Below are 21025 nucleotides of genomic sequence, written 5' to 3'. Positions count from 1 at the left end.
GATTTACATAATAGCTAAACATTAGTTTGGGATATAAAAGTTATCTCTTCATTTATTGTTTGCATAGCAAACAAGTGTCACTAGCGGTCCAGAGAACTATGAGAGCTACCTTAGAAAGCCAGCAAGGAGACATACAATAAGCCAATGTTTCATTCCAATGAGCACAAGTGAAAACAGGAAGCTCAGGAACTTAAACTGAGCGCCAGGCATATATGTGGTACGCAGATGTATATGTAGGCAAAGCATCCATGCCCAAAAATACTTACTATAAGAATACACATAGTTTGCCATGACCACAGTCTTACCTGCGTGGAAAAGCACACAGACCCACTCTCCCTTTCCTTGTCCCCCAGAGCCCTCTGCAGCCCACCTCTCTGGCCTCCAGCACTAGAATCATCCCTGAGACTCCACTCCAGATCCAACCCTGTTCTAAAAATAACACCTCACACCCTGTGCCTAAGAAGCTGTGCTTGCCATTGACATGGAGTCAGGGCATGGAGGCTATTGGGTCTGTTACTTTCAAAGAAATACTATGATCTTGTTGGAGGAGGCCGCTAATTTGTTCCCGGCTGCTTAGCCCTGAAATAATCACACAGAAACTGTATTAATTAACTCACTGCTTAGCCCATTAGCTCTAGCTTCTTATTGACTAACTCTTACATATTAATTTAACCCATTTCTATTAATCTGTGTATTGCCACATGGCAGTGGCTTACCAGACAAAGTTCCATTTGGCTCCAGCTGGGCTACATGGCTTCCCTCGGACTCCTCCCCCTTTCTCCCAGCATTCAATTTAGTTTTCCCTGCCTACCTCTATTCCCTGTGCAGGCTCAAGACAGTTTCTTTATTAACCAATGGTATTCACAGCATACAGAGGGGAATCCCACATCATGATCTTTCTCATGCTTCCCTTTTGGCCTTGGAGACTCCAGCCTCTTTATTATTAAGAACACAGCTCTTTTATCCCTGCTCCCATTCTTAGACTGTGGACCCCCAAGTTCTATTAAGATGAAATTAACAGTTCCTCATTACCATCCCCCTTCCTGGTTTCCCAAACCCTGGTACCTACTTGCCACTCAATAACAAGTTCTTCATGACTCTCTGTTGTCTCAGAAGATTTCAAAGCTACAAATGAACCAGTGTCTGCCTGCCCCTCAGAAGACTATAACATGCCAGGGTTTGCAAAGGCTTAACTTGAAGACATGTCTTTTTTTATCTACTTTTAAAATGAGCATACAGAAAGAAGCAAGTTTCCTTTGTGTGTTTTTATACATGCATTGTTCTGGATTATCCTCCTCCCTTGCTCATCCCCCCGTCTCTCCCCTCACGTGAACCCTTCCGTCCCCAGTACCACCCTTTCCATTTTCATGTCTCATGTACTTTGCTACCTGCCCCAACCCATTCCTTAAAAGTCCCTTCCCCAGCTCATGCTCCCTTCGTAGTGTCGAGGCCGATACCTGTACTCACTCCCACATAAATACACACCAGCAGTCCTAGCTTCTCTCTCAGAAGATTACAAGTTCAAGGCCAGCTTGGTCAACATAGTGAGTTCCAGGACAGTTGGGGTTATACAATAAGACCCTGTCTCAAAAAGCAGGTTAGAATCTCTAATCCACACATGAGAGCAATCATGTGGTATTTGTGTTTCTGGGTCTGAGATACCGTCTTAATATAATTTTCAGGTATATCATATTTCCTTCAAATGTCATAGTTTCTTTGTAGCTTAATTAGATGTCATTGTGTATGTACCCCATTTTCACTGTTCATTCCTACATTTGTGGATACCTAGGCTGATTTCATTCCCTCGCTGTTGTGAATACCACAGCAGCAAACATGGTTGCGCAAATATCTCTGGGGTGTATGCCCAGAAGTAGTATATCTGGGTATATCGTATAGTAGTTGTTATGATTCAGGCACAATATGACTGACACTTCCGGGTTCCAGGCCCACGCATGTGCAGACAAGCCCTCAGGCATGACCCATGTGCAGCATGGTTGCATCACCTACATACGACGCAGCTGCGTGAGCCCTTGCATGCATGTGTGAACTCCATCAGCTGTGTATGATGTAACCATGTCATCCCCTGTGCGCATGCGCTAGGCAGCCTTTAAAAGCTGACCGCGCCATCTTCAGCGCGCGTGCTCTCTCTCTCCTTCTCTCTCCTTCTCTGTCTCTCTCTCTCTGTCTCTTTATCTCTCTCTCTCTCTCTGCACATCAACCTTCATCAGACCGGCACATGCCCCCCCCCATAAACTCCTAGGTGGGTTTGTTGCGTGTTCTGTGTTTCCTTTTTGTTCACGCCAGGTAATTTCAGTAGTTCTATTTTTAGTGTTTTGAAAAGCCTCCATTCTAAGTTCTGGGTTGGCTACACTAGCTCACGGTCCCACCAGCAGTGAATGTTCTTTCCCAGCATACTCTCTAACGTACCTTGTCATTCAGTTTCCTGATATCCCTTCCGACTAGAGTAAGATCTCTCGCTCCAGCTAGAGTAGAGGAACATCTCTCACTTCACAAATATCAAGTCAAAATGGATGCATGTTCCTAAGTCAAAAGCTGAAAGAGTGAAACAGCTAGGGAAGAAAAACGCGTCAAGCTATAGCATAGACACAACACACTGGGGAAGCAGGGCTCCAGTAGCAGAGGAAGTAACCCGAGGACTGACAAATGGCATCACACAAAACTAGATGAAAGCAAACTGTTGGCAGGAGGAAACAGCCTACAGAGTGGGGTAAAATCCTTGTCAGCTATAGTTTAGATAAGTTAGTATTCAGAATGTATAAACAGGTACGAATTGAACACCAAAAAACATAAACCTACAAGTTTTATTTATTGGCAATAAACGAGCCAATGAATTGAACAGATATTTCTCAGAAGAGGAAACACAATGGCTAACAAATAATTTCAAGGGTGTTCAACAGCCTCGCCTTCAGGAAAACACAAATTAGGACATTTCTCTTGAATGTTCAATAAAGGATCTGTGAATAAGGCTCCCCAGTGGCCAGCTGTAACTTCAGGAAGAAATTCTCAACCCAGTAATGGGTTCTTTTGGTATTTGTAGGATTCTGTAATGGTTGTTTAACTGTCAACAGCAGGGTTATTGATGGGTAAGTGATCTAGAAAGTGTTAAGTGTGTGTTGTATGGTGCTGTGCAAATAGAATGGAAAACTGTGTATATCACACATACTCTATGGTGGTCTTGGAAAGATGGTGCCACCACCTGGCTGCTCATTTTTTGGGCCCTGGAAAACTTACCAGTTGCGTAAGAGCTGGTGGGATTAGCATTTACTTGTTAATTAAATATCAAACTTATGGAAATGTGCAGAATGCCACCAACTGTTAACCTGCAAACATAAATGCCAAGGGCAGTATTGAAGCTAGAGATGCCAGTGTGAAATTCCTGCTGTGAAGAATTAAAGTAAGCTGCTCTATCCAGAGGGAGTCACGCAGAGGCAAGGGTGGTGGTTTGTTTCAGTTTTGACTTTCAACGTGATTGGAGTAAGAAACGCTGAGGCACAGATCAGGCATAGATGGGTGTATCTATGAAGGTGTTTCTGGGGCTGCTTAGCAGAGGGAAAGCCCATCTCAAATGTGGGTCATACCATCACATGAGATAATTAAATGAGATAATTTAATGAGACTGAATTAAAAGGCAGGGAGGGGAAAGGCCAGTTAGGTGTTTTCCCCTTTCTCTGCTTCTAGGCTCCTGGCTCCCACTGCCATGCCTCCCCTATCACGATGAACAGACTGCACCTACTGTGATTCAGGTTGCTTATGTCGGGCTTTTGGTCGCAGCAATCAGAGAAGTTACTAACACTGTCGATCTGGTAGACGCTTTTCCTTCCGGAACATTGTCCTTGCCGTAGTCTTCTGCGCAAAATGTGCAGCACAAGGACGCCATGCAGGTTGGCATTTCACGGCTGGCTTGATAAAAGGTAGCAAAGCGTGCCACCTTCAGACACTAGAGTGACAATGACACACAGCTCCTAGCTCCTTTCTGTCGACCCCCAAATGCGAAGAGGTTTATTCAGTAACTGGTTGTGAACCTTGTCGGGGAATTTCTTTCTTTTACAGTGACCCTGAGCAGCTCCTCCCTGCCCTTCCCTCCCACCTGCAGCCTGCCACTACCTCCCCAAGGAGTGCTCCCTCCCCCCCAAGGAGTGCTCCCCCCCAGGAGTGCTCCCTCCCCCCAGGAGTGCTCCCTCCCCCCCAGGAGTGCTCCCTCCCACCCCCCATGGCACTCCCTTCCAAGTTCTTGCACATGGAAGTGGGCTCGGCAGCCCGTCCTATTCCCAGAGACCTTAGGATCTCCTCCAGTTCTGTGATGAGCATCATGAGACTCCAGCCCTGTGCTACATAGTCGAGCCTCAATTATATAATATGCATTTTGACCTTTGTATCGCGTCATTGCTTCCCCTGACATATAGTAAGTCCCTTAAGACAAGAATGGCTTCTCAACGCCCAGTGGCCTCCCACTAGACCCAGCGTAACCCTGTCCACATGGGTATGCTTTGTAAGTAGGCGCTGTCTCAACACATGGCTCTTTATCTCCCCTCTTCTGCTCCATGAAGCCCCTCCAAGTCCTTGCAGATGCTCAGAGCCAGTAAAGGGAAAATTACAGTGGTGGCAGGGTCAATAATGAACATAAGCATTGTCAGACAGCGTCTGAGCAGTGTGGGAGGGACTCACCGCTCTACGGCACAAAACACAAAACAGTACCTCTGACCAGAAATAGCACAAAAAAAATCCCCCAAACAAAGCTTACCTCTGAAAATGGTAGAAAATGTCAGAAGAAATTTACCTCCCGGTGTTGTTACCTCCTGCCTTGTGCAGTAGAAGTAGCTGGGTGCCACCCAGCCAGCCACCTTCTTCAGGACAATGATGAAAGCACAGATGCAGAGTTCATCCTAGGGGAGGAAAAGTAGGTCACACGCCAGCTAACACAAAGCTCCGGCCCCTTCAGGAGTGCTTGTCCATTGAAGTCGGCCTTCTCTAATGGCAGTACAGCACTCGCCACCTTCTCAGGCTGAGTGTGCGAGTGACCCTTTCCCCGTCTTTCTCTCGGCTTCTCTTTGTCTGTTTGGAAAATCAGTAATAATTTGGGTTGTGGCTGCGTGCTGCTTTCTCTGGCCCAGAAGTCCCCCTCCTTCATTTGACCAGCACCATACATGTACATTATAATTGCTGCTACAATCTGATTTGATGTGCTTTAATCCACCATGTCTCCTCTTTGCCTTTGCTAATGTTTTCTTTCTTCTGCTTTTTTTTTTAACAGTTGTACTTTTTTCTCCCCAGTAACTTGGACATGATGCATTCCAACCTGGCTGTTTATTTAGGGTTTGGTTTTCTTTTATTTTAAAATTTGTGATGTGCACCTGATTCTCAAATTCTATTATAGCTGCATCTTGAACAATACAGGGACCATAGTCTAATCTCATCACCCATCCCATCACCCAGGCTAGAACTGTTTAATATTTGTATATCTAATATTCTTCAGTTATTTACTTTATCGTTACTCTAGTTGGTTAATGATTTATCTGACTATCCCTTCTGAACGTGGTATCTTTCTCTGGGACTCAGTTTTCTCAGTAAGCAACGCCTGTCTTTCTAACCCTTTCCATGAGAGGACTGCATGATGGCTTTCTCACTTTACAAATCCATATTTCTTCATTGTGATCATTTATCATTTTTTAAAATTTTGTGCTAACAATTTCACATTCTCCTGGCCTGTACAGTACTCAGAACTCTCCCTCTCCTCCTCCCTCTTCCCCTGCCTCTCCCTCCCCCTCCCCTCCCTCCCCCATCTCTCTCCCCCTATCCCCACCCTGTGCCCAAGTACAACATGCATATGGAAGTCAGAAAATACCTTTAGGTTTCCTCACCTTTCACCTTGTTTGAGACCAGGTTTTCTGTTTTTCTTTTTTTATTGTTTTTATTGATCTCTACATTTTTCTCTGCTCCCCTCCCTTCTTTTCCCCTCCCCTTCTACCCTCTCCCAAGGTCCCCATGCTCTCAATTTACTGAGGAGATCTTATCTTTTTCTACTTCCCATGTAGATTAGATCCATGTATGTCTCTCTTAGGGTCCTCATTGCTGTCTAGGTTCTCTGGGATTATGAATTGTAGGCTGGTTTTTCTTTGCTTTATGTCTAAAAGCCACTTATGAATGAGTACATTAATATTTGGCTTTCTGGGTCTGGGTTACCTCCCTCAATATGATATTTTCTAGCTCCATCCATTTGCCCTCAGATTTCAAGATGTCATTATTTTTTCTGCTGTATAGTACTCCATTGTGTAAATGTACCACATTTTCCTTATCTATTCTTCGGTCAAGGGGCATTTAAGTTGTTTCCAGTTTCTGGCTATGACAAATAATGCTGCTATGAACATAGTCGAGTCCTTGTGGTATGGATTGAGCATCTTTTGAATATATACCCAAAAGTGGTGTTGCTGGGTCTTGGCTAGCTGGCCCACTAGTTTCCAGAGATTCCTGCCTCTGTCTCCTATCTCAATATAAAAGCAATGGGATTGCAAACATGTTCTGCCACACTGGGTTCTGTGTGGATCTGGGGATCTGGACTCAAGTCTTCACATCTGCATGACTGGTGTTTTATCGTCTGAGCCAAGCCCCCGCCTCACTGATGGCAATGTGTTGGGTGGAGTTATCTTTTCAGCTTTTGGAAACCCAAGTGCAGCGTGTCAGCACCGACTCGCCTGTGGAGAGCCTGTCTGTTGGTTTGGGTCCCAGGACTTGAGCGTTCATCGTGCACCTTTCTGTCACCCTGTCCATGGCTCTCGCGGCTCCCAGCATAACATCTAGATCTTCCTTTCTGTAATCGGATATTTTTCTTTCTGTATAGATTTCAATATAGTTAGTACCAATCCTGTTTATTGGTGGTGAGTGTGGTCCTACCTATCTCAGTGTGAGAAACAGCATGGCCCAGTGATGAACAAGAATGGGAGGAAGCAGATTTGGTGAAATGATGCTGGTTGCTAAGTACAGGCTACACCATCCCGGACTCAGGAAGCATCTCCTCTTCAGTTGAATGGTCAACGTACTATTTGAAATGCTCTTATTTATAATGTTGAATCAGAATGGGGTTTCTAAGTACTGAAAACTGAATATTCTGAACTGTGTAGGGGACTGCAAACAGAATCGGTGCTGACTCTTTCTATAATGAGTTAAAATACAAAGTTTCACCGTGGCATTTTCATACCCCAGTTTCTGTTCCAGGCAGGGTCTTTGTTATCCCAGGATAACCTTGAACTTCTGGTCTTCCTGCCTTCTCCTCCAGAGTGCTGGGATTGCAGCATGGGTCACTCTGCCCCGGCTTCTCCATTATCCTTTGATCATTTTTCTTTCATTTTAAAGTCACAGTCTTTTGGTTCTTGTTATTCCATCCTGGGTTTCTTTGTTTGCCCACAGAGCCTTTCTGCTTCCTCTTCCCAGATGCAAGCACTGATGACCAGCTATCACCATTTGCTTTTAACTCTGCCTCTTATTGGCAATGTGGGTAGAAAACAGAGATGCCTGCCTTCTTGACCTTTAAAACAATGTAGTCAGGCGGTAGTGGCTCACACCTTTAATCCCAACATTCAGAAGTCAGAGACAGGCAGATCTCTGTGAGTTCATGGCCAGCCTGGTCTACAGAGTGAGTTCCAGGACAGGCACCAAAGATACAGAGAAACCTTGTCTCAATAAACAAAACAAAATAAACAAACTAAAAGCAATGAACATTTTGCTTGATGTTTATAAACGGTCTCAAAGTACAGCTTTGAGTGTCCAGTGAAGACTGCGGGAGAAGGAAAGAAGCCAGGTGCATCTGAATCTGTGGTCCTGAGCCCACGTGCACCAAAGCCCTGTGTCTAAAGATCTCTACACGTTCTGCCTTTCACTTGACTCTGCTGCATGAATAGAGACGAAGTTCCCATGGGTTTATCCACATCTGTTTCAGTGAACATCAAACCTAGGAGTGGAATATAACATACTCCTATTAGAGAGTAAATTTTTTTGCAAAGTTTATTAAATTATGAAAGTTTCCATTTCTGCCCCTCCTCCCAACACCCTCCCACTCTCCCCCTCCCCCTCTTCCTCCCTCTCCATCCCTAAGAGCAGTCAGGGCTTCCAGCCCTGTGGGAAGTTCAAGTTCCTCCCCCCTCCCTCCAGGTCCAGGAAGGTGAGTATCCAAACAGACTGGATCCCAAAAATTCAGTATATGCAGAGGAAACAAGTCCCAGTGTCACTGTCAATGGCTTTTCAGAAAGGCTCCGGGCCAGCAACATTCAGAGAATCCGGCCACATTCAGAAAATCTGGTTGGATCACATGCTCGTTCAGTCCCAGTCCAACTGGCCTTGGTGAACTCTCATTAGATCAGTCCCCTTGTATCAGTGGGTGATCGCACCCCTCGCGGTCCTGAGTTGTTTTTCATGTTCTTCCTCCTTCTGCTCCTCATTTGGACCATGGGGGGCTCAGTCCGGTGCTCCAGTGTGGGTCTCCGTCTGCATCGCCATCCATCGTCGGATGAAGGATCTATGGTGATAAGCAAAATCTTCATCAGTATGGTTATAGGCCAAGGCCGATTCAGGCACCCTCTCCTCTGTCCAGAGAACAATCTGGGGATCTCTCCTTGGACCTGGGATCCCATTTATAATCAAGTCTCTTGTAAACCCTAAAATGACTCCCTTAGTTGAGATATATTCTTCCCTGATCCCATATCCATCCTTCCTCCCTCCCCCCATCTCAGTCCCCCGAGTTTTCCCCATTCCTCCCCTACTCCCTTCTCTCTAACCCTCTCCCCTTCCAACAACCCTCCCACCCACCCCCCCATGCACCCGAGGTTACCTGGGACTCTTGTCTATTTCCAATCTCCAGGAGGACAAGTACCTGATTTTCTTCAGGTTCACCTTCTTATTTAGCTTCTCTAGGATCTCGAATAATAGGCTCAAAAACCTTTAATTATGGCTAGAATCCACTTATGAGTGAATACATACCATATTCCTCTTTTTTCAAGGGGATTCGAATTGGAAAGGAAGAAGTTAAACTCTCGTTATTTGCAGACGATATGATAGTATACACGAGCGACCCCAAAAACTCTACCAAAGAACTCCTACAGCTGATAAACACCTTTAGTAATGTGGCAGGATACAATATCAACTCCAAAAAATCAGTTGCCCTCCTATACACAAAGGATAAAGAAGCAGGGAGGGAAATCAGAGAAACTTCACCTTTCACGATAGCCACAAATAGCATAAAATATCTTGGGATAACTCTGACCAAGGAAGTGAAAGACCTATTTGACAAGAACTTTAAGTCTTTGAAGAAAGAAATTGAGGAGAATACCAGAAAATGGAAAGATCTCCCTTGCTCTTGGATTGGGAGGATCAACATAGTAAAAATGGCAATTCTACCAAGAGCAATCTATAGATTCAATGCAATCCCCATCAAAATCCCATCAAACTTCTTCACAGACCTTGAGAGAATAATAATTAATTTTATATGGAAAAACAAAAAAACCCAGGATAGCCAAAACAATCTTATATAATAACAGAACGTCTGGAGGTATAACCATCCCTGACTTCAAACTCTATTACACAGCTACAGTATTGAAAACAGCTTGGTACTGGCATAAGAACAGAGAAGTCGACCTATGGAATCGAATAGAAGACCCAGATATTAACCCACAAACCTATGAACACTTGATTTTCGACAAGGGGGCTAAAGGTATGCAATGGAAGAAGGAAAGCATCTTTAACAAATGGTGCTGGCATAACTGGATGCCAACCTGTAGAAGAATGAAAGTAGATCCATATCTATCACCATGCACAAAAATCAAGTCCAAATGGATTAAAGACCTCAACATTAATCTGACCACTTTGAACCAGATAGAAGAGAAAGTGGGAAGTAGTCTACAAGACATAGGCACAGGAGACCACTTCCTAGGCAGAACCCTAGAGAGTATATTTAAAATCAATTCCCACAATTTGTTCTAAAACTTCAGAATTTTTAACTTTATAATTTCAAAACTGTCTTGTAATAACTAGATAACACTTTACTTAATTGGTCATAATATGAACATCTGAGATTGTTATGTGTTGTCCTTGAAGAGATAAAGATTTGTGTTTTCTATTCTAAATCTTCATTATCATGGATATTTATCACTCGCAATACAGAGAGAAAAGCATTGATTAGAATCATTTTTATCTTTAGAAAAATACTATTCCTACTCCATAGACTTCAAACATAGAAGTAATGCTTTAATTGACCAGAGCCCAGCCAAATATTATTGTCTGATAGAATCTGAGGTCGATAAGAGCAATATTTTCTTGGGTCTGGATCTTCCTACCTCATCTCTGCTTCTACAGAGCACAGACCTGAGTGTGTTCTCTGTCAACACCACTGCTAGATACAGTATTCCTTACACAATCGTGATGCACTTCTTTTCACCCATGACTCTTGTGTGTCCTGAGAGTTAAGGGCCACCATATTGAGTAACAGATTCGAAGGCATTGCTAACCCCTCTGAAAGCCCTGTTGTTTCATCAGCATGTGAAATACAGGCCTGTCTCCCTGTGTGCTGGTGGGAGCAGCCCTGCAGAGACCAGTTAATATGATTCCTGCTCCAGCCAGAGATTCAGCTCCTGAGACCTATCAACACTGACTCGAATCTGCACTGGCTTCTCAGTGCAGATTGCCTGGAAAAAAATCTACCCAAGGAGTGAGCCCCAAACCTGAGTCCTCATCAACAGGAAAGGACTTGTGTGCTGCAGACTAAGATTCTTCACTTTTTGTGTCAGGGGCTGTGGGTGGGGGGTGGGGACCAAAGTAAAGAGTAAGAGGGGAAAGAAAGAAGTGATTACTGATGTCGTCTGAAGAAAACTGAACTAGACTCCAAGTCACAAAGATGCCGTGCAGAAATACCAGTGTTTTCTTCATTGAAATAATGAGAAAAGTCAGCACTTGTGAGTTCCTTTCCAGTGCCTTAGGTTTACGTCTCTGAGAAGGTCAAGGAGGTGGATGCACAAACGGAGACGAGAGAGCATAATTAACGTAGGGAGAGTCTCGCAGCTGTGGGGAATTGCACAGGAACCGCTGATTGGACTTTTACCCTCCAGCAGCCTCTCGTTCAGCATCAGCCTCATTTGATACTTGTGTTGACATTCAACACACTACACTGCTTATGTCAACAATATTTTAGGAGTAATTCAAAAAGAGCGTGTGAAGTAGGTAGAGAAATGCCCGTGCTGTTTGCTAATGTCGCTGGGGATTGCCTCCCACTGAGTTTTAGGGGGATTGTACCAGGTCTAGCACGATATAAATTTTGGGAGTAGTTTTATGCTCTCTGGAATTCATCACCTTAGGACTAGTCTCTATTAGGAAGGGTGAAACCTATCTCCCTAGAGATTCCCTGGAGAATTCTGCAGGTCCTGCCTATCATATCCGATAAAGGGCGCAATCCTCGTGTGACCATGTGACTCACTCCTATACTCTACCCTCAGACCTAGACTGGGGAGACCCAGTGGTGCTTTCATTAAGAAATGAAGTAAGAGCAGCCATGAGGCACCAGAGTACAGGGCAGAGCTCATGGAAAGCGGTGAGGAAACATGAGCTTCCATTCTATGACAATTGCAATTCCTGCTTGTAGCAAGAGAGCTTCAATAGACATGCGTACTGGACCATGGGCTGGAAGCATCCCACATCTACTTCAATAAAGAAACTAAACTCTGCACTTACGATGGAATTTCACTCTGCCCTGATGAAGAGGGAACATCTACAGCATCATGAGCCTTGGGGAATAATTATGAGTGAAATAAACCAATCACCGTGGTAAATGTCTGACCCCACGTATTCAAGGTGTTTAGACTAGTCAAAATCATGGAAACTGGAGGCCAGAGGGTGGCTTAGTAAGTAAAGGCACTTGGCTGAGTGGGTAAAGGTGCTTGCCACACATCCTGATACATAAATTCAATCCCACAGAACCCACACAGTGGCAGGTGGGGACTAACTCTCTCTTATAATAAGATGTCCTTTGACTTCCAACCTCCACATATGCACACACATCAAATAAATGAACATAATTTTAAAGATTAAAAATTATTCTTATTACTGTAGCCCCCCTCTCTCTCACTCTAATAAACCCTCTTCATTCTTCCCTCCTCCATATAGTTACTGTTCAGGCATCCATACAGAGCCGATGGCTGCTCCTGTTGCTCAGCTCTGAGAAGGATGTTTTTACCGCCATTGATCAGGGATAGGGACCATTGTGGATGAGAGAGAAGAACGAGTGTAAGAGCCCAAGGATGAGAAGTGATGGGGGATGCTGGCGTCTGGGCAGTCGTGACTGCAAGCAGCTGTGGCTGCACACGCTGGCCCTCATAGGAACAGATCTACCAACAGTCAGTCACAAGCCAGAGAGGGGGTAGTGAGTGCTGATGGGTCCTAGGGGAGGGAGACATTGGCATTATTTAGTATATACAACTAAATACCGAGGTACCCAGCAGGCTCCAATGGATGGTTCCTAGTCCATGGGCACATAAATCACACTGTAAAATTCAGTGGATCTCAGAGAAGGAAAGAGGAATGCTTTAAATTGTTTTTTAAAAGAGAACGTCTCTAATGACAGTAGGGTTAGGCACCAATCCCAGCACAACTGTCATCAGAGAGGCTTTACCCAGAAACTGATGGAAACAGATATGCAGAGATCCATAACATTAGGCAGAGCTTAGGAAATCCTGTAGAAGAGAGGGGATGCGGGGAGAAGAGTTGTAGGATCCAGTGGGGTCACAGGCATCAAAGAAAATTCAGAGAACCAACTAACCTTGGCTTATAGGGGTTCACAGAGACTGAGCCAACAACCAGGGAGCCTGCATGGGAGCGACCTAGGCACACTGCATGTATATTATAGTTCTGTAGCTTGGTCTTCTCGTGGGACTCCTAACCATGGGAGCAGGGGCTGTCTCTGACTCCGTTGCCTGCTTTTGAGACCCTTTCCTCCCACCCAGTTACCTCATCCAGCCTGAATAGAGGAGGCGGTGCCTATTCTCACTGCAGCTTGGTACACCATGGCTGGCTGATATCCACAGGATGCACACCCATATCTAAAGAGAAACGGAAGAGGAGTGGATGTGGGGGAAGAGAGACTAAGAAAACAGGAAGGATGGGAAACTGGTTGGTGTGTAAAAAATATAGAAAGGTACAGAAGAGACTAAGAAACTTGGGCAAAATCATCTTAATAAATAATCCCTGAAGGAAAAATACATTACTTTTATCACTGTTGACCAAACTATTTTTGAGCAATTTTAATTATATTTAATGGGAAAATTATTATTTCTCTAAAATTTTGGAATATATATTATTTCTGAATAAATGTCCTATATTTTACCTGAAAAAGAAAGAGAGGGAGAAAACTTCTCTGCAGAAGAATGAACCGCCAATAGCATGGTAGGAAGCCACCCACCATTGTGTGTCTTATACATAGATTCAGTCAGTCAACAAAGTCTACACCATTGGTCTGTTCTTATGGCTAGCTGCTCCCGCAGTAAAAGAAATGGAAATTATGTTGATCTCTTTTCTCCAAAATTCCACTGAATTTATAGTTATTGTTTCAGATGAGACATCTGGTCAGTACATCCCCCAGAGTGACTTAATTAACTGAAATTTTCCCTCTGCCAGAACTACCTAAAATCATAATTTCAGGTCTGTCTGAAAAGACACGCAATCATATCATACCTTTGTCATAAATGCTTAATTTGTTCTTAATCTGACAGCCCAACCAACATGATTTTAATAAGGTCGTGACTTGTATGGGTCCTCAAGGGAGGAATAGAACCCATTTGTTTAATCTCTGAGACATATCGGTGTTTCCTGCCGTTTAAAACACCATCATTTACGCTCCAGAGAGTATACTACACAGCAGTATGCCTCTTCTTTCTCTTCCCCCACAGCAATGCAGCAAGAAAGCCTCTGCCTCCCTCATGTGGCTTCTGAAATCCTCCGGCATCATCGCCAACCGCCCATGGCCAAGGATCTCCCTGACGGTCATCACTACTGCCATCATCCTCATCATGGCTGTGTTCAACATGGTGAGCTCCTGGGCTGGGTCAGGGTTCACATGGGCAGAACCTTTCCTCTGTGACCCGCCTTGCGGGATGCGTTGGTTGGTTTCATCTGGCTTGGTTTGGTATGTGTGTGGATGTTTTTGCCTGTGTGTATATCTACCCACCACATGTATGTCTGGTGCCTGCAGAGGTCAGAGGAGAGCATCTGACCACCTGGACCTGGAGCTATGGAGGGATGGTTGTCAGCTAGCGGATGGGTTCTGGGGATCAAACCTGGACGTCTGGAAGAACAACCAGTGCTTTTAACTGCTGAGCCATCTCTCCAATCTTGTATCTTGCAGTTTGAGGTGTCCTTGGGACACCCATCGCTTCCTGCCTATTCAACCCACCCTGTCACAGTTGCTGCCGTCTGTCTAAGGGCAGAGATGCTTTCCACAGGCCTCTGTGTGAGGAAAATGGCTTTGTGGGATAGTTTTCCATGTCTTGTCTTTTGGTGTCTGCTCAGCAGGCAATCAGGATAGCACCAGGAGAGACAGCATCCAAGCGATGACAGCCAACCACAGGGGCCGCCCTGCAGTCTACAGAGGCCTGGCTGCAAATCCCAGTTCTTCCTAGACTGTGATAGTGGCGGGGCGGGGAGGGGTTCACTGCACATCACAGGTTCCATCTCCACTTCTCAGCACTGAGTACTAAAACCTCTGCCATGGTGGATCCAAAAACCAAATAAGCCCATATTCTCACCACAACTAAGGTAGTGCCCTGGTTCTATAACCATGGAACCAATGGTCAGTCTTTTCATTTCTACGTTATCATTACTTCTTCTTCCCCCAAAAGAACACTTGGGCTATCATTGTGCTTGGGGTGCATCCTCATTAGTGCCCTCATGCCGTCATCATCATCATCGTCTGAGCTAGGGTTACTATTGATGCTATTAAACATCATGACCAAACCCAGCTTGGCAATGAAAGGGTTTGTTTTACTCACATTTCCACATCGCAGTGCATCACTAGAAAGTCAGGGAAGGGACTCAAACAGGACTGGAACCTGGAGGCAGGAGCTGATTCGGAGGCCATGGACGGGCACTGCTCACTGACTTGCTTCTCACTGCTTGTTCAGCCTGCATTCTTATAGAACCCAGCACCACCAGCCCAGGGACAGCACCACCCACAGTGGCTGGGCCCTTGCCTGTCCCATTAGGAAAGTGCACACATGTTGACCTATTGCCCAATCTTATAGAGGCATTTCTTTCTATTGAGGCTCCCTCTTGTCTGACGACTCTAGCTTGTTTCAAGTTATCTTAAAAACTAGCCGGGATAACCATCCTCAGCAGGTCGTTTGTCACAGTGTACATTGCAGACGTCACTAGTGGCTGGGAACCAAACAGCAGCTTCTTGAACATCTCTTTCTTCCCAGAAGCATAGAGTGAAGATATGGTGACAGATTTGACATAAGGTATTAATAATAAATGGTTTCATGTCCCCACAAGGTAGGAAACATTCATTCTCAACAACAAACATGTTGTACATAAATGTCAAAGTGCGCCTCAAGCATGGTTAGATGCTGAGAACCCACGGCCTGCTCTGCCTCCCAGGAGTTCACAGTGGAAAGTGGGAGGTTCCGACTGGACAACAACCAGCGAATCATCCTAAAATACACTAGGGAGGGCAGAATGACATGGGGGTCAGGAGCAGGTGGGAGACACTGGGGAGGAGGATGACATGGGGGTCAGGAGGAAGTGGGGAGACACACTGAGGGGCAGGACAGCATGAGAATTAGCAGGAAGTGGGGAGACACACTGGGGGGCAGGACAGCATAGGGGAACAGGCAAAACACACATGTAAAATAAAAAAAATAAATCATCTTAAGATGTACTTATTATTGAGTAAAATGTGACATGAAATGAACCCCCTTGCCTTGTCCAATCCCATGGCAAAAATTCTACTTGCAAGATGATGGAGTCCTCCGTACTGTCTGTTCCTCCCTCCCCAGCCCCTGCACACATTTTTCCTTCCTGCCCCACGGCTTTACTTGTTGTGGCTGCTCCAGTGAGTGAACTCCCGCAGTAATGCCCTGTTGTATCTGGCTTATCTCACATAGCATGCCGTCTTCACGACTCTTGTCTTCCTATTGGCGCCATTTCCCTTCTGTAACAGAAAAGCTTCATTTTGCCCTGTTTTCCCAGCCAGTGGTCCCTCTTAGCAGCTTCTCGAGGCTCAACTGCCATTTGTCCTGTGCACTCAAGATGGCACAGATGTATTCAGCACCGTCTGAGAGACCTGGGGGCTGTGGGGTAGCCCTCCCATGCCACTGATTGTAGAGACAGGCAGGGTAGGCTGGGGACTGTGCATAGCCCTGCAATGCTGACTGTGGAGACAGGCAGGGTAGGCTGGGGGCTGTGCATAGCCCTGTGCCGCCAACTGTGGAGATGGGCAGGGTACATGGGAGCTTCCACAGATGTCACTCATGGTTTTTCCAAACCTGCATACAAGTAGCTCTGACATAGTCCCAGTCAGTCGTATCTGAAATGACCTCAGATGTCACCAGGATTTTGAGTGTCCCATGTTGATCTATGTGATAGTAAACATCTAGATGAAAAGTCAAGGAAAATATTAGTTCTCCATTTTTTCCAATATAAGGTTTTGTTATCAAATTACAAATGCCCTTGTTTTGTTCTGCCTGAGTTTCCAGCTGGCTGTCTAGAGTCACATGATGTAAGAGCTGGATAATTAATGAAAAAAGAGGCCATGAATTCTGAAAGACAGAAAGGAGGGGTACTTGGGGAGAAAAAAGAGGAGGGAGAAACAATGTTATTATATATTATAATCTCAAAAAACAGAAGAAATGATGTTTAACAGAAAGCCGGAGAACCCTGCCACCGTTGGTGCTGGCCCCGCGGTGATGCCACCGTTGATGCTGGCCCTGTGGTGATGCCATCAGGTGCTCACCCAAATCATTTCCGAGAAACTTCCAGGAGATGTGGAACGAGTCAATCAAACATAAACTTGTGACTCACGCAGGCAAGAATTGACTGAGGTCAAACAGGGAACAACCTAGAGTTCTGATGACATCACCAGGCACAAATCACCATGTCAGATCCTGTGTTCACAGCTACCGGTACTTGGAAAACATGCTTCAGATTGAGATTCGATTGCTGGGAAGTATAATTTGCTTTTTAAAACAATCTTATTAACACTCAACGAGACTATCTTGCTCTAGGCAATATGAATTTTACAGTTATCACCCAGACTTTACTAAAATGGCTCCAACAAGGACTGCCCTAAGCAGTCATGACACTGGGAATTCATGCTACGAAGGGAAGTGGGGAAGCTTAGCATGGAAGAGTAGGGAAGAGGCATTGGGAACGATATTGCTCTGGGGATGTATGCACTCTAGTTAGCAGAAGTGTGGTCAGGAAGCATTCTTGTGCACAGTGATTGGCATGGTCTATTGATTTTTTTAAGATTTATTTTTATTTTATGAGTGTCCATGTATGTGTGTATACCACATACGTGCAGTGCTCACTGAGGCCAGAAGAAGGTCTCAGGTCCCCTGGAACTGGAGTTAGGAACTGTTGTGTGTCTCCAGGAACCAAGCCTCGATCCTCTGCAAGAGCAGTTAGTGCTCTTAACTGCCGAGTCAGCTCCAAAACCCCCCACGTTTGCTACTGGTTTTCAGATTCATAGCATTGTGCTTATATATGGCATCCTGGCAAAGGCATGGCTTCACAGAGGCTGTTGCTATCCACACAGCATGAGCATGGCACCTCATCTTTCTTCTTCTTGTCTCCATGATGATGTCATCAAGAAGTTTTTGTTAATATTTTAAAGCCTTGGGTTCCCATAACTATACTTGGCGGTATCTCCCTGAGCTGAAAAGGCTCCGTTTTCTTCCTTTCTGCACTCTTCCCTGTTTAAATTAATTGCACTTGGGATTGATTGAGTCGAGGTCTGCGGTGTTTGAGGGCATGGTGTAGGCCTCGTAATTTCTTCATTCTATTTTCCTCCTGCTACAATTTTCCCAAATAATTAAGAGAACTATAAGTCAACTGGAGATTGTGGATCTTGATACAAATTATTCAGCAGCAGGTAAAGACATCTATGTTTCACTGACTTTTAAGTATATATTTTATTTTTAATGGATAAAAACACTCTGTCTAGTACCATTGTTGGGGGAGGAAAGAAATATCACTCAAATTATAATAAATAAACATCTTCTCTACTTGACATAACTGACAAGAACCAAAATATATAAACACCAAAGAATATAAACAGGTTAACACAAACACAGCAACCATGGAAAAAGTGCAAGAAAGGTTTACATATCAACCTTGAATGCTAATATTTAGCCCGGTACCAAACACACAACCTAGACTTACAGATTAATTTCTTTCTGGAAACAGAAGCTTGTGTGGGCCCTGATTTTCTAGTTTACCTTTCCAGAGTATGTCTGTGATCCCCAGTCACATGACAGAAAACTGATCGGCGGTCACTGAAGCAGTCCGTGCCTCAGCTTGTCTAGAGGAGAGGGGTTGGTTTTGTCCGGCCTTTCAAATAAGTTGGTCCTTTGTGTCTGCATGCTGTTCTGGATGCCCATTGCTAATCCCACCTGTCTTCCCAAGAACCTTGGGCACCTTCATTTCTTCAAGTTTATAACCCTTTACCCACCATCTGTGAAGCTCACAGATAATGTATGCAAATGTGACTGTATGCAAATGTGGTTATAGGCCAATATGGCTATATGCAAATGTGACTGTAGGCAGATGTGACCGTAGGTAATTGACATCTTTAAGTCTATTGCCTCACTGCATGTTTGAACCAAGATGGCAAAGACTGAAGACAGTTCTGTGTCTCTCATTTTGTGAGTGGCGGCTGAATATCTGTGTGGGGATGATGTCAGCTTAGCAAGCCTTCCCATGCTGCATGCATTTCAGTTTAACTCCTGATTCAGTTGCTTCTGTTTGCAGCAACAGCAGCTGCTGCAATCTTGAAGCCTTGGAGTTTCCGTATTGAAGGTGCAGTGCTGTGATGGTTGTTTACTTATTGCATAGAACATCCCAAAATGTCAAGAAGGAGAAGTTAGAGCTGTAATCACTGGCAGTATAGAGATCCTCGAGCATCCACTGACTGCACATAAGAAACATAGTTGTTAATGAATTCTGCTCCCACCTTCTGCTTATTCCATCCAATCTGTAACAATTCACTGAAGAAAACACCGTTTCTCTTTGCAGTTTTTCCTGAGTGACTCTGAGGAGACCACCCTTCCTACTGCCAATACATCAAATGCAAACTTTTCTGTCACAGAAAACCAGGCTGCGATTCTCCATGCACGGAACTTGTTTTTCCTCCCGGTAAGAAACTTGCATCTGCTGGTGCTTTGCTGTTTGCCTGTGATGTTTGCCTAAACAATACAAGGTCCTCAGCCTCAGATGTGACCTAAACTTAGCCCTCCATCCCAATCATAAGTCTTCGGAAAGCAGATTCTGCTCAAGGAGCCCCACATTGGCATGTCCCAGCTATACATAAACCACGTGATGGACTCAGGAGCTCGGGAGCCCCTGAATGTAGCACGGCTTAGCAGATCCACCCATTGGAGCTGCAAGGAAACTGTGTGGTGTTCACAAGACCACACATCTCTAACCCCATATTACAGGACATTTAAGACTGACAGTGAATAGGGCAAATGGGAAAGAAGGTCCCACTTACCTCTAGTTATGACATAACTCTTCTTAGTAATAAGTATGATAATTGTAAAAATTACAGTAATAAATTACTTTATTAAAAATTGGCTGTTTTAAATATAAAAAGCACACCAACTCTTTACACTGAAAACTTCAATGTGTGAATTAATTTCAAAGATTGGACAGCTTTCCCCACAAAGGTTTTGGTCCAAGTGTTTACATAATAAAAAAGAAAAATAAACTGAAAATAGATAAGCACAATTTTTAAAGATTCATTTTGTTACAACCAGCCTTTAAATTAAACTCAGCCTTTAAGTAAGATGTTCTAAATTATTCAATAAATAACATGCATTCATAGTAAATTGCTAAAAAAGTATTACTTAAAACCATTCCAAGACACATGATCACAACTTTGTAATAATTTGTATAGTAAAATATATCGGAAGCATGAGAGATACATAGAGATGATGGTTAGTACTGGCCAACTGTGGATGCCATTTCTCTCCCCTTTGTGGGGACCATTAGACTCTCCCCTTTTCATGTGTTTTATGTACTTCTAATTTTAACATCAGATGCTGCTAGCTGGAAACTTTCATAAAACAGCAATAAACCCCTTTTTTAAAGTGACCAGGCAGTGATTCTCCATGCACGGAACTTGTTTTTCCTCCCGGTAAGAAAATTGCGTCTGCTAGTGCTTTGCTGTTTGCCTGTGATGTTTGCCTAAACAGTGCAAGGTCCTCACTTATGAACACTTCAAATCTTTACAAACAATGATAAAATCGTGATATCCCTATGCCCAAATCACAAATTTTACTTAGCTTTGCTCCAGCTGGGTCCTGTTCTGAACTCTTGTTATTGTATATGATCTCCACATGTATTCTCTATGTGCATATGATCTCCACGTGAGCCCCTGTGTTGTCGTCTGTGGTCTCCACATGTATTCTCTATGTGTATATGATCTCCACGTGAGCCCCTGTGTTATCGTCTGTGGTCTCCACGTGTGTCCTCTGTTGTATGTGATCTCCACGTGAGCCCCTGTGTTGTCGTCTGTGGGCTCCCTACAGAGATGTTGGTCCACCCAGGAGCTAGCCTAAGAAGGACAGTGCCAAAGTGTGTTGTGTCCATGGGTCTTTAGAAGTCCCCTAAGGTTACCTAACTGCTCACCTAAGATGTAATCTGGACTGATTTTGAGAAACACGCTGCAGGGAGAGGAAGGCTTCGCTGCTTATGTGTGCACATTACTCTTATTTCACTTGACCACACGGGCCTGAATAATCCCATCATGGCCCTTGCTCTC

The 21025-nt window shown here is 44.4% G+C and overlaps 1 protein-coding gene across 3 annotated transcripts in view; it reads left to right on the top strand.

Annotated features, from left to right (window-relative positions):
* Adcy2 (adenylate cyclase 2) overlaps positions 1-21025 on the top strand; it is a 350815-nt gene that overhangs the window by 283317 nt on the left and 46473 nt on the right. For all 3 annotated transcript variants that reach the window (XR_015735023.1, XM_087897019.1, XM_087897018.1), the window contains exons 16-17: positions 13938-14075; positions 19279-19398. Coding sequence is in view for 2 of the 3 variants with exons in the window: in XM_087897019.1 (XP_087753145.1) it covers positions 13938-14075; positions 19279-19398 (258 nt within the window). In the remaining variant the exon portion in view is untranslated. The remainder of the gene's footprint in view (positions 1-13937; positions 14076-19278; positions 19399-21025) is intronic.

The sequence above is a fragment of the Myodes glareolus genome, chromosome 15 (assembly GCF_982192425.1).
Source record: "Myodes glareolus chromosome 15, mMyoGla1.1, whole genome shotgun sequence".
Taxonomy (NCBI): domain Eukaryota; kingdom Metazoa; phylum Chordata; class Mammalia; order Rodentia; family Cricetidae; genus Myodes; species Myodes glareolus.
The sequence above is the reverse complement of the archived record's forward strand: the minus strand, read 5'-3'. Positions and strand labels throughout refer to the sequence as shown.